Source organism: Sinohyriopsis cumingii, chromosome 13, assembly GCF_028554795.1.
Source record: "Sinohyriopsis cumingii isolate HCF-2022 chromosome 13, ASM2855479v2, whole genome shotgun sequence".
Taxonomy (NCBI): domain Eukaryota; kingdom Metazoa; phylum Mollusca; class Bivalvia; order Unionida; family Unionidae; genus Sinohyriopsis; species Sinohyriopsis cumingii.
In genome coordinates this window covers 51,540,974-51,567,058 of record NC_142973.1, presented here as the reverse complement: position 1 = coordinate 51,567,058, position 26,085 = coordinate 51,540,974, and the positions used below count along the sequence as shown (strand labels likewise).

The 26,085-nt window shown below is 36.0% G+C and overlaps 2 protein-coding genes across 4 annotated transcripts in view; both read right to left on the bottom strand.

Annotated features, from left to right (window-relative positions):
• Nucleotides 1-1,110: 1,110 nt before the first annotated feature.
• On the bottom strand, nucleotides 1,111-9,946 carry LOC149785548 (uncharacterized). The gene is made up of 3 exons (XM_089979351.1): nucleotides 9,216-9,946; nucleotides 2,381-2,524; nucleotides 1,111-1,637 (listed from the first exon to the last, which is right to left on the bottom strand). Exons 1-3 carry the CDS (start codon nucleotides 9,409-9,411, stop codon nucleotides 1,375-1,377), a joined length of 603 nt encoding a protein of 200 aa, XP_089835477.1. The 5' UTR covers nucleotides 9,412-9,946; the 3' UTR covers nucleotides 1,111-1,374.
• An 8,897-nt stretch (nucleotides 9,947-18,843) lies between these two features.
• LOC149785547 (syntaxin-7-like) overlaps nucleotides 18,844-26,085 on the bottom strand; it is a 48,139-nt gene continuing 40,897 nt past the window's right edge. For all 3 annotated transcript variants that reach the window (XM_089979347.1, XM_089979349.1, XM_089979348.1), the window contains exon 11: nucleotides 18,844-25,851. In XM_089979347.1, the coding sequence (XP_089835473.1) occupies nucleotides 25,756-25,851 (96 nt within the window). In that variant the 3' untranslated portion in view covers nucleotides 18,844-25,755. The remainder of the gene's footprint in view (nucleotides 25,852-26,085) is intronic.

The window sequence follows — 26,085 nt, the reverse complement described above, 5'->3', positions numbered from 1 at the left end:
ATATTTATGTTACATGTGTAGTGGTTCAAGCAGACACTTACTAATTCTGGATATTATGGTACAGTGTAGCGGTTCAAGTAGACCACTTACTAATTCTGGATGGTATGTTACTTGTGTAGTGGTTCAGGTAGACCACTTACTAATTCTGGATATTTATGTTACACGTGTAGCGGTTCAAGAAGACCACATACTAATTCTGGATATTATGTTACATGTGTAGTGGTTCAGGTAGACCACTTACTAATTCTGGATATTATGTTACATGTGTAGTGGTTCAGGTAGACCACATACTAATTCTGGATATTATGTTACATGTATAGCGGTTCAAGAAGACCACATACTAATTCTGGATATTATGTTACATGTATAGCGGTTCAAGCAGACCACATACTAACTCTGGATATTATGTTACATGTGTAGTGCTTCCATTAGACCACTTGCTAATTATGGATATTATGTTACATGTGTAGCGGTTCAAGTAGACCACATACTAATTCTCGATATTATGTTACATATGTAGCGATTCAAGAATACTACATACTCATTCTAGATATTATATTTCGTTTGATGCAGGTGAGGGATACCACTTATTAATTCTGGCTGTTATATTACGTTTGCTGTGATTCAGGTAGACCACTTATTAATTCTGACTAATATATATTACATTCGTAGTGGTTCAGGTAGACAACTTCTGCACTTGAAATTCACTGGAACATACGTTTTGCTTGAAGCATCAACCTGATTAAAAGCAGATCTCCACTTCACGTTGGACAGTGGAGATCTGATTTTAATCAGATTGTTTGAAGCATTAAACTTAGTGACTACCCAAAATCATGTTTTGTCGTGGAATCGTAAAGTAATTTTGCCCATCTACGACATGTGATTGAATCAACACTTTACACACAACCTTAATGTGTGGTTATGTGGGAAAGCTTGCCATTAGCATCTCGTGGGTCGGTGGTTCTTTCTCGGGTTTTCCCGGGTTCTTCCTCCACCGTCTATAATATCCGCCAAGTATATTCTATCTTGTGCTGAAAAATGGCATTAAACCCTACAACAACAACCTTAATGTCATCTGCGCCCACGTATATTTTATAACAAAAGTCTGCATTGCTAGGGTATGAAAACAACCTTCAAGATCTTTTATTGGATACTGGGATAATGTTTGATATCTGCTGACAACTGACACGCCATATATAAAACCTCACTGTTCGAATTTTACACTTAAAACATTAACAAATGAGTTCATAATTTATTATTATATGATTAAGTCTTCCCCCTCACCGTTTCACGGCACGATGGATTTGGATGCATTGTTCCGAAAATGTAACTACATATGAATTACAGTTCCATAACACTATCGGCAAAGTTAACTCAGAATTTCTTGTTATCACCAATAATCGAGACGATTAGGGATATATCCATGTTATCTGGGATTGTGATAGGCTCATCTTCCTTTTCAAAGTTCCTCGAAATGCCAATGCAAGCCAAAATGCTGTCTAACACGGCAACGACTGCAGCCACAATGGATATTATCATCGTCCATCCAGGCTCTCCTTCAGATGTTTCTGTCTCGGCCCCAGAAAGGCCCGCTTTTTTCTTTACAAAAATCAGGAGTCCAAAGATTATTATGAAACCTGAAGAAAAAACAAAACAAAAGAAAATACATAAAAAGAGTTAATTGCTTTTTAACAGAAGATGGATTCATTAACCACAAATGTAGGAAATTGTGTTTTTCGAATCACGAACGTCGGTCAGGAGCGACAATTAAGCAGCTACTCATTAAAATTACTAGCACATGTGTTTTGTCGACTGTGACGGTTACAGCAATGGTGGTGCGAGGGGTGTGTGATGGGGTAATTGCAACTGAAATTTTCATACCTTTTTACCTTCAGGATAGTGTCAAGGGGGCAATTTTTTTTTACAAAACTTTTGTTTAGGAGGGTGAGGGTGGAGACAAGTTGGCAAGTGACACCAAAACCGTTCTCTGTAGCATTTTAGGGGCGCTACTAAAGAGCATTGCTCGCGGGAGCCTCGAACCCTCGCGCCGCCACTGAGATACATATGAATGTATTGGTCGCTAAAGTGTCATATCATATCAGTCATATCATATCATATCATATATCATATATCATATGACATCATATATTCTTCAATATCCAAATTTATCAAGTGCTACTTTCGCAGACGAGACAACATTATCGAAAACCACTTGCTGATTTTTTTAAAATTCATGCAAGCAAACGTCCACGTTCATTAATAATATAATATAATATAATATAATATAATATAATATAATATAATATAATAAATAAATGATTTCTAATATGAGAAACCGGTTACTAACTTGATGTAATTAAAACCAAAAGTAACTGAATACCTGCGCTAGCTAGAAGAATGGAGAAGAGCTTTCGTAAAGCTTTTCCCGCCTTTGTCTTCAGCAGGAAGTAGATATTCAATAACGCGCATGCCACAAATGTGGCGAGTGCCAAGACCTCCAGTATGGCGGGACCAGTGAGCCATGCTGAAAAAACAAAACAAAGAAAATTGGTTTTGATTTGTGCAGTCCTACGTGTAGTACGACATTGACAAATACCTTATTTAGACCGTTATCATCATTGTAAATCATGATACACACTAATGGAATGTTGTAGATAATGACAAAGGAAGCAAACATAATCCTCTACAATATGAGAAAATTAGAATGTATCAGCACACATTCGTTAACTGTTCTCCGTCTGTGGCCTTCTTTATTATTATTCTGTCTGTTAGTTTCCTCTTTCAAGTATGGGCGCCCACATATAGGGACAAGGTGGAGGTGGGGAAGATGCGCTTCTTCCCATTCAGCTCTAAACATGTATTGGCCTACATCCGTTAAACATAATAAATGACCATTACATGCTTCACTTCCCACAACCCAAATAAAAACAAATCTGGGGGATCCTCCGTGTCTTCGTACCAAAAAACTTCCAATAGCGTGAAATAGCCCCGAAAAGAAGGGAGATACATCTTAATTTGAGTTGTATTCAGCTATAATAAACAACTGAGAAGTACTTCAATTACGCTTATTTTTTGCGTGTGTGATAAAATCTTTCGCATGAACTATTTCTGATGAATTTCAGTGCAGTATGATAATCACAATGATATTTCTAGTGCATCTATAATTGTTTGTTACAGTTTGACTCTGACAAATCGCCGAAAATATATTTTTTGAAACCGGATTTGAAAGAAGAAAAAAAATAGAACAAAAAATTTAGATCGGAGAAAATGATAATACACCACAAATCACTCGACGTAGTCAGATTTAAAAGAAAAGAAGTATGCCCATACGTTTACTATGGAAAAGGCCCAGTCGTCCAATCAGCTGTACCTGACTAAGTTGTTGTTCTTGTGGGGTTTAACGCCATTTTTCAGCACACGATAGGCTATACATGGTGGCCAGTATTAATGGTGGAGGAAGAACCCGGCAAAACCCCTGAAAGAACCACCGACCCACGAGAAGCTACTGGCAAGCTTTCTCAGATACCCACCTTGGCCAAATCCGAGACTCGAACCCACGCAGCCAGAGGTGAGATGGCAGTGATCCGTAACGGAGAGTGCTTTAGACCACTCGGCCACTCGCGCCCCCCCCCCACCCCCGACTAAGCTAGTGCCACTGGACATTTTTATGCTTCTAAAGTATTACCAACCATTGTAAAACACTACCGAGCCATCAGTCCGCGCACCAGTTTAAGAAGTATCCGTCAACTCTACGAGAACTCACTGGCGCATAAATCCGCCATCGTGACGCACTTAATGAAGGAGCGCAGCATCCACACTTTGCCACGTCCTCCATAAAGCCGTGATGTTGCTCCATGTGACTTTTGTCTGGATTCCGTTATCAAAGATTCGTTGAGGGGCAAACGAATTTAAAGCCGACATTTGATTGTAAGTTCTGTTTTCCAATGTATGAACGATACTCCAAAAGGTGAATACAGATGGTATTTAACAAGTTGATAATCGGACTTAGAAAGCGTGTTGGGGAACATGGAAAGTACATTGGGAGGATACACTTACGTACTGTTTACTAAACCTCGTTATATAGCCCACTAATGTTCAGAACTATTGAAATACTTATCGTATAGAACAATATCAGAAGATATTTTCCGTGCAATATTGTCTTTCTCAATAAAAGCCATTGCCAGGCAATAAACAATAATATAATTATCAGTTAACCAATTGTATTTCTGCCTCATTCTCATAGTTTTCGTATGTACGCAACCGACATAACACCACTTGAGTCCTAAATTTCGAGTTTGAAATGTTAACTCAGTAACTTCGAGTGATTGATGATTGAACTTTGATGGCGACGAGCACGAAAACGTTGACGACTTGAATTCTGGACTGACCAGCAGTGTATTTTAAATAACATCTAAGTTATGGAAGATTTTCTATAATTTTAATAATGCAATGCAGCTTTAATACCTCTAAAATGTTGTTTTTTGCATGGTATCCCTATAAGCTAAAGAAATACAACGGAACTGATTTTCTCGCTATGTGGTTATAGACCTAATAACGCTAACCTCCGTTTAGAATTATGATTGGAAGAAAGATGTATCTGAAATAAATAATTGATGTTATATTTGTACTGTTTTAAAAAAGTATGCATTTATACCAAAACGTCTATTTCTCCGTCCGATTTGTTGAGAAGTAAGCTTAAGACTTAGTTACAATACTGTTTCTGTTAAAATTACTTTTAATTTAATCAGCAGAAGAATTTTTTAATCCATTTTTATATTAGGAATCAATCTTTTGATTTTTGTAGGCAGGAAGATCGAAACTAAGGGTGCCATGAAAAAGATATAGTTGTTTGAATGTGAGATTTATATATACGTTCTGGCCTTTAGTTTAATACTTAATGTTGTTGTTGTTGTAGGGTTTAACGCCATTTTTCAGCACAAGATAGGCTGCCATTATAAATGGTGGCGGAAGAACCCGGGAAGAACCACCGACCCACGAGAAGCTACTGGCAAACTTTCTCACATACCGAAATTAGCCGAATCCTGGACACGAACTCACGCAGAAAGAGGTGAGATTGCATATATCCATGATGGTGTGCGCTTTAGACCACTCGACCACTCGGGGCCCCAATACTTCAAGTAATTTTATTTTATAACTTAGATTAAAAAGTTCGGTTGAATCCAAGCCGATCACAAAAATTGACTTACAACAGTACCATGTCACAACATATCTTGACTATGAACTGGCGTGAGTTACGGTGAAAGAGTACAAAAGTATATATGTCAATAAATCACAATGAGTGTGTGTGTGTGTGTGTGTGTGTGTGTGTGTGTGTGTGATTTGGATTTGCAACGTAGCTTTAACAAGTTTTCAGTCATATCGCTACGATGTCTGCAGTGTAGCAGTTTATAGTGATGTCTAGCATTGGGACATAATGCCGCAGACATGTAGCATGATGTCCCACACAATCACGTTATCCTGACACCAGGATATCCTAACACTAACCTCTTAATGCTGAGCGCCAAGCGAGGCAGCTGTTAGTACCATTCTTATAAGTCTTTGGTATGATTCGGCCAGGGATCGAACCTACGACCTCCCGCATCCGAGGCGGACGATCTAACCACTAGGCCACCGGAACGGTCTACACAATGAGAGAGAGAGAGAGAGAGAGAGAGAGAGAGAGAGAGATTAGATTACTATTGTCGCGGTATCAGTCCGAAAGACAACGTTCTGTACCATATAACAATGTCATTTGTGCATTGCATTTGCTCGTAACAAATAACAAAGCTTAACCCCACAAAATACATTTTGTACTTACTCACTTAACCACCATAAGCCACATGAAACCGGATTTGAAAAAGAGATATAAAAAAAACTGATTCACTTATTTACTTTTTCATTCCTCTTTTAAAGTACTAGTTTAGGGGCATAATTGTAAAATCTAAGAATTTGGCTTCCCAACATGTTTGTTCCCTCAAAAGAGCAATCTTCTTGGCGTAGATTTTTAACTTTTCAGAATGTAGACAAAACTTCATCACACCACTGATAAATGTACTTACGCAATCTTAAGTAGTTTTATGGTTAGATGCTTGTGTATGACAGGAAGGACAACAATAACAGGAGACAGGCAATTGAATTAAAAATGAAACTGAAAGTTGAGGATAGGTAGACTTCAGAATGATGGATGCAGTAAAAATATACCCCATAAATTGTCGCTGGGGCCACATTTTGTAATTGCCAATAATGATTGATTATGCATATAAAACATAGTTAAATGGGTATACAATGTCATAGTAACGGAACTGCTATAATGGTAGAACGTCTCTATGAACTCTTTAGCATAAATTCATTAACATTACTTTGCAGACTTAATGGAGTTAAAGTAGTTGAAATTTTTCGCTAAGGAATGCCATCAGAGGTGGTTCTGACACCTATAGCAATCTAAGTGTAGTAATCCCACACCATTAAAAAAATTAGCGTGAAAGTGTCTACTCCTACTAAAAAGTAAATTCTATCATCTTAAATATATTCAAGCATTCAAACCCAAAAACATAAATGTATCAGTTGATTGTATGGTAAAATCTTAGTGGTTAGAACGTCTGCCTCGGATGCGGGAGGTCGTGGATTCGATCCCCGGCCGAGTCATACCAAGACTTATAAAAATGGTAATAATAGCTTCCTCGCTTGGCGCTCAGCATTAAGAGGTTAGTAATGTGACTGGGTGGGAAATCATGCGAGACATCACTATAAACTGCCACACTGCAGACATCGTAGCGATATGACTGAAAAATTGTTGAAAACTGCGTTAAAAATCCAAATCACACACACACACACACACACACACACACACGTTTCTTCCTACTATCATGACCATATTACATGGAATTAAAAATATTCCATCAACATATATCCTTTTGTCTACTTTTTACATTACTTGGTTATTATAATGAACCGAGTTCTACTTATTGAATTATATTTATGTCAAAATCCAATCTTGATTGAAAGTCACTCAATTTAATCATTTAAAGTCACTCAGTTTGATCATTTAATCATTTAATCATTATTCCTTGTCAGTAATTTGTCTTAATTAAATATGTAAATGAGGTTTAATTATTTTATGCTTCTCTCTCTCACATTATATATATATATATATATATATATATATATATATATATATATATATATATATATATATATATATATATATATATATATATATATATATATAATGGAACGCAGTAAAAAATATCAAAGTTAGCAGTATGTGCGTGTGTGTGTGTGTGTGTGTGAGAGAGAGAGAGAGATGTTACGCTGCGAACTTTTCCAAAATTGCCTTTTGCGAGTCGTCAAATGGATTGCGTGTAATATCTAATTTATGTTTAATAATTCTTTATAGATTTTCCCGATTACACGGTACGAAATTCATGAATCGCAGTTGAATAAAAGGGAGAAAAATCATACAGACTTATTTCTTTACTATGCTGTCATAAGAGGTATTTGCAATGTGTGTTTTTAGCTACATCTTTTATTTCTTGACCAGTAATAACATGTCCCCAACAATCTGGTATTCCCAGTGATCTTTACTTCTAGTTATATAAAAATTAATATAGTTACAGACATTAGCCAAACTTATATCCTGTACACACGCAACGTACAGTCACTGCTGACTTGAACTTTTGCCATCTTTTTATTCTTGCTTACGTTTACTTGGTATTATGTACACCTTGAGTAAACGGACACGCAGACTTTTGCAATGGTGCCCTTTCGATAAAAGTCAGGACCCTATTGTAATTTTGAAAACAGCCCCCCCACCAACAAAACAACAAAAAGCACTTGACATGAATCGGCCCTGGGATGTAGTTTTTTATACCAATCAAATTACATGTACTTCTGACTGATTGAGACTAGACTCGCACTAAAATGTCATTTAATTCCAGTCACAGCCGTAATTCATTGTCTTCTTTTCTAAAACACATACTTCACCAAGAAATATAACAATTAAATACAAAGGATAATAATATTATTGGAAGTTATCCTACCCCACTATTTATAGAAGAAAACGATATTTTCAGCTGTCTATTGGACGCAGCAAAGATAATCTAAGGTAAATCAAATGATAAATGGTAAAATTCATGTTCTGATAGCATTGATATCATCGTTATATAATTGAATTTTTTATATTTTACCCATTAAACGTTTTTGTTTTGTCAAACATACCTTTCTGTCGCGTCAGTTACATGTTTTTATATCTATACGCCTAATACAAGACTTTTCTTCTAGTTATTAGATTATCAATTGAGGATCAATGATAATTTCAGAAGTTTTTTGTGTACTGTATGCCAGTATTGTGCTTTTTTAAAAATAAATATTGCCTAAACCCTAAGAACCCATTGACTACCCCATGATGTCTCAGGGTAGTTCCAATTTCCCACAGCGCGGTTTCGGCCAATCTTGACCATGTGATACACTCTGACCTCACACCCCAGCCTAACTTTGGAAGGTCAGAGGAAGCTTGAACAGGATCCATGTCTAAGTCTTATTGCAGTGTACGAACTGTAGCATATGAGAAGATTTACCACAGCACGTCCACAAATTGCACTTCGTGATAAATCCCTTAGAATAAAATGTCCTTTTTCAGTTTTTACAGTTTTTAAAAATTTAAATTAAATAATGCCGACTCAAGGTTATTCAAAAAGCAAAGATGTAAATAATATATAATATACAATAATATTGTGTGACATTACCAATATTGGTCGTCAATGTTATTATTTTACCTCAGGCCGTACCCTCCTCAAAAATCCCCCAAATCCCCCACGCCAAAACAAATTCCCTCCCAAAAAACCCAGAAAAATGCAAACACATACATAAATCCCCAAAACAAACAAACAAACAAACAAACAAACAAACAAAAACCCCACAAGAGTTCCGAATATGTATTATAGCTGTGGCAAAGATCATAACCATATTTTAAAAAATATGTGCATTCTATTATAGTACAGATTCTATGCCAATAATAATAAACAAGTTCTGATAAAAGACGATGAGTCTGAAATAAAAAAGAGGGGTATCTTTACCAGTTTTCGAGTGAGTTCGTTGTTTGTTTATTTGTGTTTTTTCAGGTTACAGGATAGACAAAATGAAAAGAAAACCTTCAAGGGCCATGTCCGATTCTCATTTTTAAAAATAATATATGAAGAAAGTTTAACGATACCCACCTCTGTCTCCGGTCATCGTGAATGTGGTTTCTGAGCAGTTGCGTTCATCTGTGCAGTAGATGACGAACCAGATGTTGAAGTAGCTCACTGAATCACTTTGTTGCACGACCCACCAACCCGGCAAGACAAGTCCAAGGATATGTAAAACTGTCGCAGACAGCAAAAGAAACAGTGACACCACATCATAAATATTCATTTTCTAAGTTTCAGATTTTATGGGCGGTCACCTTGTGTATTTTCTTGGTCTCATGGAGCTTGGGAATAAAATTTTGTGGTAGTCAGTGATCAAGTTTATAACGTGTGCGCCTCTTTACCGGATATCAGGCGTCTGGTTGTTTGTGGATATGTCATCAAGATGTAATTTCAAGAATGGAGGAAAATTCCAACTCTACTTCTGATTTTGCATCAGCGCCATAAAATAAAATACTAATTTAATCAATACAGAAGTTTTCATCATAATCCTTCTCAGTTACTACAGTTTTCCCATGTATGTATTTCCTTTCGCATCAATAATTTTGACTGAACTGGACCGTGCTCATATATGTATATTTAAAAAAAGAACAATTGCTGATCTTAAAGTTCACGCAGAGTAGAGATCAAATATTCCTCAAAGACATTAAAGCGGGTTGGATGTTTTCCTGGTGATCATCTCTGACACAATATGACTAACTGGGAAACGCCTTCTAGTATATCTTTATATCCCAGACAACTGCCCTCTATCCTGATTAGTGTTGTAAATTGTAGTGTTTACATGGGGTACATGCTACTTCAAGTGCTAGTTCTGTACAAGTGTTGAAGTACTCAGATTTCTAATCAACACGAGGGGAGTGATCCCGAGTGTATTTGTCATAGCCATTACCCAAAAATAGTTCGTACTCAGCTGCCTCTGAGTTTGGCTGTGTATTTTGGGGTTGACATTGGTGATGGCGGCAGTAAATGGTGTGATCGATTGTATTAAACCCTCTACTTTATCCTTCTCATTATCATTATCGTCGTCATTGTCGCTAGACCATAATACAGTAGGTTACCATCTGATTGGGTGGTGGCACTTTTTTGTCAACTGGAGCCAGCAATTTTAAGTACTCAGGAGCGGCGGTGGCTCGCAACCAAAAGGGTACGAGTTTGATCCTTACCCAGGTCTGCTCGGCTGCGATGGTTTGTTTTTGGGAACGACAATCACTCTAAACAAACATCTCAACACAATTTAACATTTCATGTGTTGAAACGCCTTTGAACATCCCACAATCTATTAGTATTGCTCAGTACCTCAACGTCAATAGTACCCTTCATTCAATGAATCAGTATTGCTTAAGAATTCACCGGCAATAAACGGAGGGGCTACCAAGTGCAATTAAAAAATATAATTTAGCTTTCCAGTGTTTCATATAAAAAATACCCCCTACAAAATAAAAAATAAAAAAATAAGCTTAGTGAACTTCAAATTTTAAATCCGTTACAAAAAAAAAAATGTTACAACTGATCGAAATAAGGCAAAAAAATTATCCGCTATTATTTATTACCTGGTCACTGACGGGCTAATCTATATATTACATATCCTGTCAGCAGAGTTTTATATTTTCTAATTTTCATAAACTTAAATGTCCTTCTCCGTCTTTGATCTTGAAGAATCATATATCGCAAATCAAGTACGTTACCAAGGGTAAATCAGCTGAGTTTCTTTAATCTTGACAGAATTCCAATAAGTCAGAAGGAGTATAAATTAAAGTGGCTTCCTTAAAATTGACATCAACCTGATCGTCTACAAATTGACTTTCTAACTTCAAATGGGGCTAGAATATAGCAGAATATTTATAACCAGCCATCTTGCACTGACGATTTTCTGAGAGGTCTGAACTACATTTCAACGCAATCAAGATTTCTAGTCTAGAACTGACAGGTACACCCGTTAATACTAATCCACTCTTATTCTTTTGTTATTTTTTGTTCCTATCTAGCTTAAACTTTTTCTAGGATAAGTGGTTTGTGTTCGATAATTAGTGTGTCGACAATACTTAGGCAAGAAACAACACAAAGCAAAATAAAGACAATCCGTAGTTTTACTATTACGTCAAAAAGACGTTCAAAACAATGGAAATCCGCTCTTTGTATACGCCAGCTCATTCAATTAGGTATAGGGTAATCCTAGTGTCCATCCGTCTGTACTTCCATCTGGCATTCAATAGCGCACGTTATCAGGCAGAAAGTGATGGATTTCCACGAAACATGGTAAATATTATGGTCATCACCTGCAAATGCGCATATGCGCATATCGACCATATTGCTCTATTTGTCTTCTGAACGTGCATGAAACAATCTGTTTAGTCTCCCAGTGTTTGAAGAATTGCCGTGACACATAGTTAATATTATAGTCATTACCTGAAGATGCGCGTATCGACAAATCGATTTCATCCTGCAGATTTTGTTACAATTATTACTGTTTGTATTGTAGCCTAATGGAGTGTGTGACACAAACTCGGTCGCACAGCTAGTCTCACAGGTTTTTACGGACTGACATGAAACTGGGTAAATATTATGACCATCGACAGAAGATGCATATACCGATTGCAACGTAATCGAGCTATCACCCTTTTGAGACTGAATGGGATTTGAGAAATAACACGTATGTGAGTGACAATGGAAACAAATGTATTATCCTCTCGTACTAATGATTGTAAAATAAAGAAACAGGATACTGAAATAATTACAAGAGTACAAAGTATGGACCCAATGAAAAACAATGAAGAAGAAGAAATAACTAATTAGATGGAATATTCAATAACACTATAACATTGTCGCAGATAGTCAAACACTATCATGTATCCTATGTGTCCTGTCTCTATAGTCAACCACTACATTGACTTTACGCTTTATAATCAAACACTAGTCAAACGCTATAGTGACATTTATCTTAGAGTCAAACACTATAATGACAATTCTTTTTATAGTCAAATACTATATACTGACATTTCTCATACATATGGCCAATGTTTACTTGACATTTCATATGAAGCTTTTGACCGACTTTCCCGGCTCGGTCACTTTAACCACCCAGGCCTTCCATGCGCACACACGCTGGCACTTCTCCTGGTGGTCCGTCATCTCTCCTTATTACAACGGTCTCTAGCTACATCTAGTTAGCCCGCACCCAGTTATCCACACCTAGTTATTCAGACCTAGTCATCCACACATGTTCAGCTGAATATGAGAAAACAACTTTCCAAATAATGTTTTCTGATTATCATTCAGATTAATACCAGAGAGTGTCGATCGAACCAATATCAACACACCTGAACTATTTCCTTAATGTGCGACTTTCTGTAATGTACGAATGACATATCATTGATTGGCTAAGAAAAGATATGATATGCCAAAACTCGTATGTATATATGAACATCTTCAATATTAGTTAAGTCAGCGACTAAATAACCTACAAACAGGAGTCCTGCACATCACAAGGGTTCGTTACAAAGAAAATTTGGCGTATCCGTCCATGAACCAAGGGATGGGGGTTCTAACCTGTAACAATATAACACAAGGGAAGATACCAGTCCGCACCCCTCGGTAGTTCAAACACTGCTAGCTTATCCTAATTGCGTCTGCTAATTTCCAGCTTAAGCCCGTCGTAATCATGAATAGTTCAATTTTCAAACAAGCTCGACACACTTCGTTTAGTTTGTGACATAATGGAGAAAATGTAATAATTGTTCGCCGATTTTGACGTCTGGACAAATGCCTTCTAGAAGTGGTCTATTGCATTCGGATAGTCTTGGATTTCACCATTGACCGAAAGGTAAAATCCGAACAACCTCGAGTCCGCAGTAAATATCATTAATGTACATTGTGATGCGTTTGAATTTTGGAGGCAAAAACAAATATTGATTTTGGTAAATTTGATGCTGATTGCTGGTTACATTATTGCACAGTGCATTGTTAACTCTTGAAACATACTTATTGTTGAACTACAGACTTGTTTTGTTAAAGTTATTGTTTATGTTTTTTATTCAGCTTAATGCAGCGTAGATGTAGACTAACAAGTAGGTCTCCACTTTTTTTTGACATTACTGGTAGCGGAAATGTCAGAAAAAAGCGTCGACCTGCTTGTTGGTCTAGTGTGGATGTAGAACACAGTCGCGTTAGCACTACCAGTCCCGCAGTTTGTCTTGCATTTTTCACGGGAGGAGAACCAAGTATGAGTTTCATTAAACTAGCATTGTCTGCAATGTCAATTAGACTATCTCTGGTAATGTCGTCATAACAGAAAGCAATCCCATTTTTGTCCTAGTCATTAACTGATTGCGCAATTGATTCTGAATTAATATTATCATACTGTAAAAAGGTTTTCCTGATTGTAGTCTTGGTTACCATAGTCCACTGATTTTTAGGCTTTTCCAAGAGTCGTGAAAAAGATATCACCCTCACCTTATTCTTTATTTTTCTAAGACTTTCAAAGTGCATTAGACATTAATGAAATGTTAAACCTGTTTAATGGTCTATTTTCTGATGATTTAATTACATTTGCTGAAACGCCAATGGATATACAGTACTTACCTAGTAAATTTCAATCTTACTGTGGTGACTGGGAGTTAAAGGTTAGCTAAAGGTTAGATAAATATAAAGTCATTAGTTCAATTTTGCAAACTATCAACCCACTTTCTGAGTTTCATTTTGCGTAGAATACTTCCGCATTCAGGTCTTTAACATTCTGTTGAACCCTTCCAGTACATATGCTTGTTTGTCTAAGTTGAACTGTATTCAGCGTTTTCCTTTTACATCAATTTCCTAACTTTCCTGTTGTCTTTTCCTCCGTCAACTGTATCTTTTGAAGTTATTTTCGAAATATGTCCCCATGTGTCATCTCCTTTTATTGCTTTACTTTTTCAGCCCAATTGTATTTTGAGTGAATATATGTCACTGTCAATATATGTTCGCATCGATTGTTGTAAGTTTCACGTGTTTGCTTATCGTCAGCGTCTCCTTGCCACTTTATATTCCACAGGACTAACATTGACCCTTCTGAATGGAAGTAATAATGTCATTTTGTGTAATCTTTAGGGAGACTGTTCAGTTAAAAATTTTGGACCGCTCCGGTGGCATAGTGGTTAGAGCGTCCGCCTCGGATGCGGGAGGTGGTGGGTTCGATCCCCGGTTGAGTAATACCAAAGACTTACAAAAATGGTACTAACAGCTGCCTCTCTAGGTGCTCAGCATTAAGAGGTTAGAGGTTAGTGGTAGGACTGGTTGGCCTGGTGTCAGGTTAATGTGACTGGGTGGGACATCGTGCTATATGTCTGCAGCATGATGCCCCAGTGCTAGGCATCACTATAAACTGTCACACACACACACACACACAGAGTTAAAAATTCTTTGAATTCAGCGTATTTTATCTTCTTTTACTCCTGTTTAGTTTGTTCCTGCAGCTGATTTATATTTGTGTAATAAACTGACTTTTCAGGACCATAGTAACTATGTCTTAAATACTGTTTTTTTTTAATCGTTAAAAGCGAAATGCAAACATCAGATAATACATCATGCTTAATAATTGTCGTTAGATGTTATGAACAATTAAACAGGACGACCGTCTACAACAAGTACATTTAGTTTCAGCAGTGTGCAACGTTTCTTTCATCCTCCCATACGTGTGAATACTTCCTGATTTATTCCATTTTTGCTATTTGTATATTAGAATCTGCAGCTATTTTATTAATTGATTATTCGTGTGTTGTTTTAAATCTTATATCAGTTCTACCTGCTTTTGTCATATAGTTGTAGATTGCCATTGTAAAGCTGGAAATATCTTCTAACTTGTAATGTAAATTCAGTCATATGTAAATATGTGCATTTGCACACATCAAATGCTTAATATAATTTCTTCCTTTTTCAGACCATATTGTTGTCACCATCTTGCCATTAGGATTGATAATGTTTTTTTTTTTTTAATGTTATCATCACTAAATGTAATTAGCTAATCTGCATCTTTTCTATATAAAAAAATTGGAGCATATCTTTTTATGCTCTGAAAACAACCAATTAAGACCTTCATTCTTATAAATGCTATTCTTCAAAACAGCTAGCTTTGGGCATACATTTAGCCCGTCTAATAATGTGAAGAAATAGGCATTATCTCCACATACCAACATTGCTGCATTCAACGGTTAAATTCACTACAATGTTCAACGGTTAAATTCACTACAATGTTTAACGGTTAAATTCAATACAATGTTCAACGGTTAAGTTCAACAAAATGTTTAATGGTTAAATTCGAAATAATGTTCAACAGTTAAATTCAATACAATGTTCAACAGTTAAATTCAATACAATGTAGCCTAGTTCCACTATTAATTAACTGTAAAAAGTTAATATTTTTTTTATTCTGCTACCTAATATGGATTTTGATTATTTATCTAGATGACGTCACAGTGCTAATACAGTAAATGGCAAACATAAAATGGAACTGTGAAGGCTTGGTTTTATTGGTTTTAACTGCACCTTTAACACATTGTTGGTTATATGACGCCAAAGGTATGTGAGCTAAGTGCCCTTCCCATACCTAGGCATCCAATCCAGACTGGCCTGGGCGGGTATCCAACCCATGATCTTTGGATTACGAATCCAACCCTCTATCAACTAAGCTTTCTCGGCTCCAGGAACTAAGACGGGCAGTTACGAATTGAATCAACAATTGAAAGCCAGTTTACGCGTCTTCTGTCATGTTGTCAAATGAGAATGGTTTATCATGTTTAGAAATGTATTATTTAGTATTATTTATTGGAAAATCATATTGGTTATGACGAACTTTAATTACAATAACCCTTGTCCACACTGAGCTGCTGCAATTCTGCCATGTGGGATAGTATCCAAATGAAGTCACAAAACCATGTTACTCTGTGAAAGTCCCAACTGTCATCGCCTGGCTGATCTGATATTTTTGTACGCTTTGTTTTCAAAATACTACAGTCAGCTTATACAAGGTTTTTTTTTTTTTTTTTTTTTTTTTTTTTTTAGAGAGTAATTAATAAATCAAGAAAACTGGGATTTTAATTTCACCGTGGCCCCGTTTGGTCAATATATCAACTGATGATGTGGGTTGAAATGTCAAGATCATTCCAGTCGGTTTCAGAGTAGTCCAGTAATTTGAGAAATCGTTTGTATCATTGACTTATTTTTAACTTCTATGCCCGTACTGGTTAGCATAGCGACATCATTTGTACGAATTGTAAAAGCAAAAATAATGAAATGCTTTTTTTTTGAAACATGACATTAAATTATTGAAATCAAATTTTGAAGAAATTATTCCACAATTTTCCTTTTTTTTGTCAAACGTTTAGAAAGGGGTCATATTAACTGAAGAAGCTGGATCGGTTGCATGAACATGAATGGAATTCACACCATTATGTTCCGAGTTACATAGGGTCAAAGAAGGCAAAGCCTTTGCTAATCCGGGTGGAGTGGGGGATGCAAGTGTAGTCTATCACGATAGATGTTCACTTATTCAGTACATTTGAATGCTTAGTTTGCTGCGTGTTTTATATTCTTTTTTTTGTGGATAATTTCTACATAGCAAGAAAATGTCGGAAAACAGCAGAGCCATTGATATGTCATAAGAAAAACTGAAACAACAACTAAATACCATCACAGATGTAGACCATAAATTAAGAAATGAATTATATACAACTCGTGTGCATCACTGTTAACAGTTTTATGCGGTACTTTTGATCGTGATATGGGAAGTATATTTACACAAAGTGACACATTTACTGGGAGACATTTACAAGTCAACTTACTATTGTACACACTTTTCGTAGGAAAGCGTAGTCGGCTACTATAGTGGTTCACGTGTTCAGTACATGTGAATACTTATTTGTGCCGCCATTGTTTTTCTGGACGGTATCTTAACAGTAAAGAAAAGTCAGAGTTGTCTTGAAAACTACAAAGCCGTTAGAGGGTGAATGTAAATTAAAATAGGTAGAATATTCTTATATATACTTGCAACACATTTGAAACACGAATAAGATTGAACTATCTAATACTCTTGTGCATCATTACACTGTTTTGTTGGCTCCTTATACCTCGTGTTTGACCTGATACTACCGCTCCGGTGACCTAAGTGGTTTGAGCGTCTGCCTCGGGTACGGGAGGTCGCGGGTTCGAACCCCGGCCGAGTCATACCAATGACCAATACAAATAGTACTAACTGCTGCCTCGCTAAGCGCTCAGCATCAAGCGGTTAGTGTTAGGACTGGTCAGCCCTGGTCTCAGGATAATTGCCACAATGCAGATATCGTAGCGATATGACTGTAAAATTGTTAAAGCTCCGTTAAAAATCCAACACAAACACACTCACGCACGACCTTAAAGTTGGCCAAGGTATTAACACAAAGGACGCATTTACTGGGAGAAAGCTATACGTCTGATTACTGACATACATAATGTTCGTAAATAAACGTTAGAATTGAATACGGTGTTTCGTTTGTTCTGGACACTCGAATACTTCGTTGTGCCTCTATTTTTTCTCACTTTCTTGACACGAAAGAAATGTAGCTATTGACTGTAGAGATGCAAAGCTGTGAAGGGGTGAAAGCACAATGGACACTGAATACTGTTGAGACACTAACCTCAATTTTGAAATATGAATAGTTATCTACAACTCTTGTTAACGATTATAACTATTTTGCTGACTTATTTTGCCCCCGTTTGAGCTGGAATTCGGCCAATGTATATTCACACAATGGGACGCATTTACAGGAAGAACGTTACATATCAGCTCTCTGTTTTGCACACTTTTGCAGGAAGGCGTAGTCGCTGACTAGAGTGGTCCACGTGTTCAGTACTCTTTAATGCTTAGCTGTCGCTCCAATGTTTGTTTTCTTCTTCTTCTGCTGGTTTATTAATAGCAAAGAAATGTCGGAGTTGTCTGGAAAACTAGGTTGGGGTTAATGCAAACTGGAACAGTTTGAATACAATTATAGCTACTGACCTCGACCTTGAAATATGAACTTAGATATGGATTATTTACACCTCTTGTACACCATTATAACACTTATACTGAGTACTTATATCCTGTTTTTGAGCTGGAGGTTGGCCAAATGTATTGGAGAGCACTAGATTGCTATACAATATTATTATCATCAACTAGTTATATATATGAATTATTGAATAAGTCGAATTACGACAAACGTTTGAAGGAAGTTCAAAACAGTAAGTGCTGGACGGATAATGCATGATGGATGAACCATGACTAACAAATGCCCATGTCACGATGCCTAATCATACAAGGTACAAAAACAAATTTGACATTTTTAAATATTTGTTAGGCAAAAATGTAGTCGTGCTACTTCCATTCAGATGGCAACACGTCTGCTTTGTCAGCATTTAACAAAGTCATAATTCAACCGTTTTCCATCATATTACATCTCATCCTCTCTTGAAGTTTCAAAATGGACGGTTATATCTTGTGCATTTGACGATTCTAACACAATCTGATCGACTTCGAAAGTTATCTGACTTTGAAAGTTTATGACAACGATATAGCAACCGTGGCTAATAAATCAATCACGCCGCCGTCTGAGCAAGACGATAACCAATGATAGAAATTATAAAACTTAATATTATGGAAAACAATAATACTCACTCAACATTTTCAAACGAAATTTATTGTTCGAAGTCATATACACCTGTACTATTTCACATTATTTGAAATAAACTCAAGCGGCTGTGATTCGTTCCAACAGCAAATTACAGAAAAGTGACAAAAAGAAATGTGTCGGAAGACAGTTGTTTCCCATTGAACTTCGATACCATATGGTACAAAATTTATCCTAAACTCATCCGTTCGTTCTAGCTACAAGCAACGTTACATAAATAATTGACAAGTCATGAAAAAATGGAATATGTGATGCTATTTTGCACTATTTTTCATTTGCAACAGTAACTACAAGAAAATAAGTCTCCTCCCATGAAGACTAAATCTATACGTCTATGCAGGCGTAATTGTTGTCAGAACCGTTTCTACACAGGCATATGGCAAGATTAAATTTCACGAATTAGTCTAACAAGGAGCTCTGCTTACTAAAGTATGCTTCTGATTTCATCTCTATATAGCCTACCCAAGAATGTTATTCGTCGTTTTCTTGGTGTTAAGATATAAAAAGCGTGAAAAGAAGAAATGTCCAAGTAATAAAATTGATTACAAAGGCTGATGTTATATTTTAATTAAAACAATGCCCCAATAATTAGTGTGGAAAACAGTGACATTGGCAACATTTTCATTCTAGTTAATCAAGCAACCGGTCTTTACTTTCATTATGACAACACATTTTTGTTTAGGTCTGAATTTATTTCTCTATCTTCTTATTTTTCAGTTTATTTTCAATTAAAGTCATTTTCATTCATTTTTATTCCATGCTAAATATGTGACATGTCAATTTATATCACGTCAGTTTATAAGCATCTCTCGCTGCCTTTCTGTTAAGTACTTTACACATACCATTAGCTTTAAATGATGAAACAATGTGTATTGTTAGATAGAAAAATAAAATATTGCTTAAATAAAAAATAATTTTTGAAAAATAATGAGTCAGTATCCAAGAAGTGTCCACATAGGTCAATGTGCATTTTGCTGTCACTGCAAATGACAAAACTAATCTAGGATTCATTATCACATACAGATATATGAAACTTATGTAAAATAGACCTTTTCTAACTTAGATCTATTACAGTGGTCACCTTCATTTGACTGAAGGCCAGCTTTTCCAAAAAACCACTTTGCCCAGCACGAAAATAGCACATTATTACTAAGGCCACCCCTTGTATCCCTCACCAAAGGCCACCCTTTGTACCCCTCACCAGAGGATATCCCTTTACCCCTTACCAGGGGCCACCCCTTCCACCAATCACCAGAGGTTATCACTTTTACCTCTTACCAAAGGCCACTCATTTTGCCCCTTATCAGAGCATCCCTTGTACCTCTAAACAAAGGCCACCCCTTGAAACCACTTTAGCATAGTTCACCTCTTGTACTCCTCACCAGATACCATGCCTTAATGTGTCTCACCCGATGATACCCATTCTACATGACCACATCTGCTTTGCAAAATGGTTACATCATTACAAACAAACCACAGTACAAGCAAAGGACCACCCTTTTCTCGTTTTGTCAGATATATGTGGAAGGAATTCTATAAAAATGAACCTGTGAAAGTTTTATCTTTTCAGGTCAGACAATTTATGATCTTGGGATTGAAATAACATGGATTGTTTAATTTAGCCTACATTTTCATGGGCATGCATCATGTTATGTATTCACAAATCATTCAGCACCAATAAACCTCAGCCTAAAATACTCATCAACTTTACCGTAAAAATGTCCTTAAGATATTTAACATAATTGGTTTAGAGTTCCAATTAGTGAATTTACAATGAAGTATACGAGGATGTGAGGACAATAATGGTGGTTTTATTGGTCATGTGTCGATGGATCTGGTACAATTTATATTTTCAACACTATTATTGTCCTTATATTAACATTCAAGACGGTTTATTCCCATTCCAACACATTTTCCTTTCTATACTGCTCAGGAAGATACCAGATGTCATAATGGTGCTCAGGTTTCCGACATTAAACTGGCATTTTACGGACATAAATTTTGACATTCATACCAAAAGAAAGTGTATTAGATTTGCTAGTGAATCAGAATCCTGGTGCTTTTTTGGTGACAAGAGAAAACTTTGCCAAAAGACAAGTTTAACAATCACTGAAAAGAATAATGATGTCAGGTTTATGGTGCATGTCTGAAATAGTATAGACAAATGGAATCATAGCTCTGTTCATTGTTCTTAAACATTAATGGACCTAGCTTGAAAGAAAGCCTTTAAAACTGAATGTAAAATAGAAATAATAAAACAAGTCAGAGAATATATATATCCAAAAGCTAGATATTATAATCTTGATTCCATTCCTAAAGCCAACAACTCAGGTGAGTGTAACAGTCATCATCCAAAGAAAACCTGCAAGCCAATTTGGGTTTTACAGAATTTAAATTACCTGTAATGATATTTCAAGACTGATGATTTCATTTGATAATCACCATATATTATTTCCTTAATATAACTTATATCAGCTGGTTAACGTTTTAGTAGTAAGGACATGGAAATATGCTTAAAGAAAATTCAATAGTGTTTTCTGTGAGGAACTCATTACTCATTTAATTCACTGATTTAGAATTTCTAACTCTTTTTCACTTAGTATTCCCTAACATTATCTTCTTCGCATTTCAAACAAAACAAACGTTTTCAATGTAAATAAGCTTCCTCAATGCAAAATGCTGAAGAGTCCATTTTGATGAAGGAAAGGATGCAAGGCCTAAAACATAGATTAACGCTTTGTTGTCTGCATCCAATGTATGAAATGTCTAATTCTAATATTTAAGAACAAAAACTGAATACAAATGTGTAAAAATATGCCCAATATTCTGAAGCTTACATTACACTATGAACATCACTCTTGTTGTGAGAAGAACACACACTTATCCATGCAAATATGGATTCTGTACTAAGGTTGATGTTCCATTGACTGCGTTAGGAACAATGGAGTTAGAAGTCATAAATCAATATATGAAAATCATTAAGTTTTGTGTATTTGTTATATACTTGATGCTTTCTGTTTTAAAATGGGAGGGAATAATAGCTGCCCAGGGTGGGACCTGAATATATAGTGTGGAATAAAGATAGTGATATGGGCTAAAGACGAAAAAGTGTTTAAAAGACAGAGTGATTGCTTAAAAAAACAACAATAAAACATAATTAATACAGTGCAAACATCATCTTTGTCACTGGCAATATTCTGCATGGATCCAGGTGAAGATACCTGGCTGACTGTGGTACAAAGTAAACAGATGTGTACCAGGTATGAATAACTCAAGTCAAATATACAGTGTATATACTAACTGCATAACCTTACTTTTAATGAAATTTCACTCTGAAATATAAATGAAAATATAAACAAATAAATATTCTATACTGGATGATGTTTTGCCAAAGTGGATGGGGGGCAAACACTTTACGTAACAGCAGAAAAAAGGAAACAAGCAAATCTTAAGCAATAATGTAAAGGATGATCAATGCTAGCTAACAGACTCAAATACCAATTTTTCCTAGTAAAATGTTTCTTCAAGAATACTTACCCAATCATAATACTTTCAGAGAACTACTACTACTTAAGGTATTATGATTAGGTAACATATTTGAAGAAGAAACCAATTTTTCCTAGTAAAATGTTTCTTTGAGAATACTTACCCAATCATAATAACTTAGGTAGTGGTAGTTCTCCTAAGGTATTATGATTGGGTAATGTATTTGAAGAAGAAGAAATATAAATAGTATGCCATGTTTAACTGGGTGATTTTTGCACTGCCTCACTCTCTCTATGCTCCTGGTATGGGTGACATGGCTAAGGATGCTCTATTGAAGACTGCAGATAGGAACTATTCATGACAAAACATAGAGTCAATGTGAATATAATATTTTATGGATAAACATGAATTTACCTTTATCTTAAGCATGCAATTGAAATAAAAATAACAAAAAGACAGTCTAGAAAAATATGTTTAAAAATTAAAATAATGCATTATTATTTCACTGCATACATTTTAGAAACATTGTTACCTTGGTTTGTAAAAAAACAAAACCAAAACTGTCCGTCAGAGTAACAACTGCAATATTAGGACAGGACAATATGGTGGTCACATATTCTATTTGTCTGTCTGTCCATCAACAATTTGGATTCCACAAAATAACTTTCCTCAAAATTGTTGGATTTTAACCAAACTAGGTGTAGAATTGCATACTGTGAGACCTTGCAAGAGTTCATTTTCAGCCATCTATGTCATCGTTTACAGGAGTTTGAATCCTTATTGCCTGTCTCTTACATGGGTTTCTGCAGCTAAACTTTACAAAGAATTTATAGATTTCAACCAAATCTGGCTTGTAGTTTTATAGTGATGAGACCCTTAATGCATTTCAGTTCCATCATTCCATAACATCAGTTATAGGTGTTAAGTCACCTGATGGCCTGTCCTCCTGACTTAAGATTCTGCTGCACACCTTTATTAAGGTTGTTGGATTTCAACCAAATTTACCATGCAGTTTTACAATGACGAAACCTTGAATGAGTTCAATACCCAGTGCTCCACATCATTTATGACCCCTGATACGAGGATGAAACCTTGAATGATTTTAATTCCCAGCAGTGTTCAATATTATTTACATGAATTATGTCCCCTCACTGTCCATCCTCTGGGGTGGCAGGGTCCAGTTTCGTAATTTGGCCCCTGGCAAATTTCTTAACTTAAGGCTATGGTGTGACTTTTTCAGCTACTATTGTTTACTATTTATAGATATGGATATATTTGTGAACTAGGTGTTTTGGGCTTGTGTTGTTCTTGAAATTGATGTCAGTCATGTACACCTTCCATAGTTGCTCTGCAGTATGTTGATAGTGAAATACCAATAGTTGGCTAGGAAGAAGAGCTAGCCTCCCATAGCAGTAGACACGTGGGTTCAAGGCAAGCCGAGTATCTCAAAAACGGCTTGAATGACAACTATTCTGAATTGCATCAAACTATTTAGTAGACAATGTTTTTCAAAAGTTTCATCCAGGGAAAGGGCTTGCATTTGCATTGTGAGTACTACATGCTGTCAAAAATGGCATTTGGATGTGAAAAATGCAGGTATAAAATAGGGGTTGGGGTGCATAAACCTCTTCTGCTATGAACTGCCATTGACTTCTCTGGTCAAGTGAATACTATTCTTATGCTCTGTTTTAATATAGGTATCTAAAAATATGGACCTTTTTGACCTCACTTGTGTATTTGATTTTTTATGATTTTTTATACTAGGTCACTGATTGCAGCATTAAATTTGTACATAAAAACTGGACCCTGCCCCCTGGACTTTGGTTTCTAACATATTTACATGAGTTATGTCCCCTCACCATCCTTCCTTCAGACTTTACTGCATTACATTACCAAGGCTTATAGGATTTCAACAAAATTTGGCATGCAGCATTACGAGGATGAAACCTTGAATGAGTTCAATTCCCAGTGCTCCACATCATTTATGACCCCTGATTTCCCAATGTCTAAATTTTGGTTGATGCAGCTTAACTTTTATTAAGGAACAAAAAACTTCAACCAAATGTAGCACACACCTTTATGGTGACGGGACCTTGATGGCATCTGATTTCAAGCATTCCAAAACATCATATACGGAAGTTATGGCTGCTGATTGCCCCTCTTCTTGACACTGTCTTTACGCAGCGCTTCTTTACTGAAAATTGTTGGATTTCAAGCAAATCTGGAATGCAGCTTTCTACTAAGGCCAATCTGAACAGTTTTCAAATCCAGCAATCCACAATGTCATTTGGAAGAGGCAATACCCTTTACTGCCCATCATTCTATCTTTGGTTTTCACAACATAACTTTGCTGAGGAATAATCCATTTCAACCAAGGTTATCACACACCTCTATACTGTTGAAGCGGTGAATAAGATGTATTTCTCGAATTCCATGTCTTCATTTAGATGTGTCACGGCCTTCACATGCCCATGTTCTTCTTATTTTGGTTTTCCAACACAATATCCTATTTAAGGCCCAGCAGAACAAACTGTAGTGAGGCCATTTGTAATATACCCATCACTAACAGCTGTAGTTCATTTTCTTGCGACACTGATTAGGAACTTTTAATTTTAATAATCATATTAATTAAACATTTTGAACATTAAGATAGTCACACACAAGATAATTTATTATTTAACATGATATTTAGACTGGTTATTAGAAAAAATAAAATTTTTTTACCTACCTGTGTAAAGGTGGAATTTAAAAGGCGGACCACAGTTTGTATCTAGATTAATTATCAAATGTATACTTTGAACTAAGCTAGGATGCTTCTTAATAAGCAAAGCTAATAAAGTGACTCCATATTTGCTAGACAAGGTTTGACACAATGTTTCTGGGCACTGTACTAGTGACATCTACTGGATTCTATCAGCTGCCTCCCTTTAAAGACATGGTGTTCACACCAAGTGAACAACATGCAACAGTGCCCTATTATATATGGAAAATGTTTGACTGCTTAAATTAAATACAAGGCTGACACTGAATAGTCACCCAGTCATGAGTCTGAAATTTTTTTATTGCATTTTTAGTAGAAGCTGGTATCCATGCTTCAGTGAAAGTTAACTGACCACAAAAGCCCATTATTTTCAAGTGTTATACCATTAACTCTGACCCTCTGGGGGCTCAGGATTTAGAATAAGCACCATTCACCTTTCCACATCATAACAAGCAACTAGCCTCAAATTAAATTAAATTTAATTTCAATGCATGTATATCTTCAAAAGCTATTAAGCAGAAATGAAATTTGTGACCGATACAACAGAACATGTGGAGAGTGAAGAACATCAGTAAATAATAGATTCCCTCCAAAGACATAAAAAAAAATAATGGAATGTCACTAACATGGTAGAATCTTGGTCATCTATTGTTCATTTTTTCAAAGTGGTTGCAAGAATAATGGCAATGACAGCAGCAATAATCACAAATATAATGGCCAGGATACACAGCTTTTTTCTGGATTTTTTCTGAAAAAGATAAAAGTATGAGTAATTAAACTGACTCATTAATAGAATGAAGTCTGTCAAATCTTTTTGAAACAGCCATTTCTTGGATGTGAGAAAGGTAGCCTCTGAAAACATAATTCCTTAAAAGAGGTCGATGTCTTCAACAGACCCTGATAAATGTCTGTTTAAGAGAGATAATTGATTAATAATATGTTCGTTCAATAAACCTTGAAAAATTGACTTTTTAAGACAGGT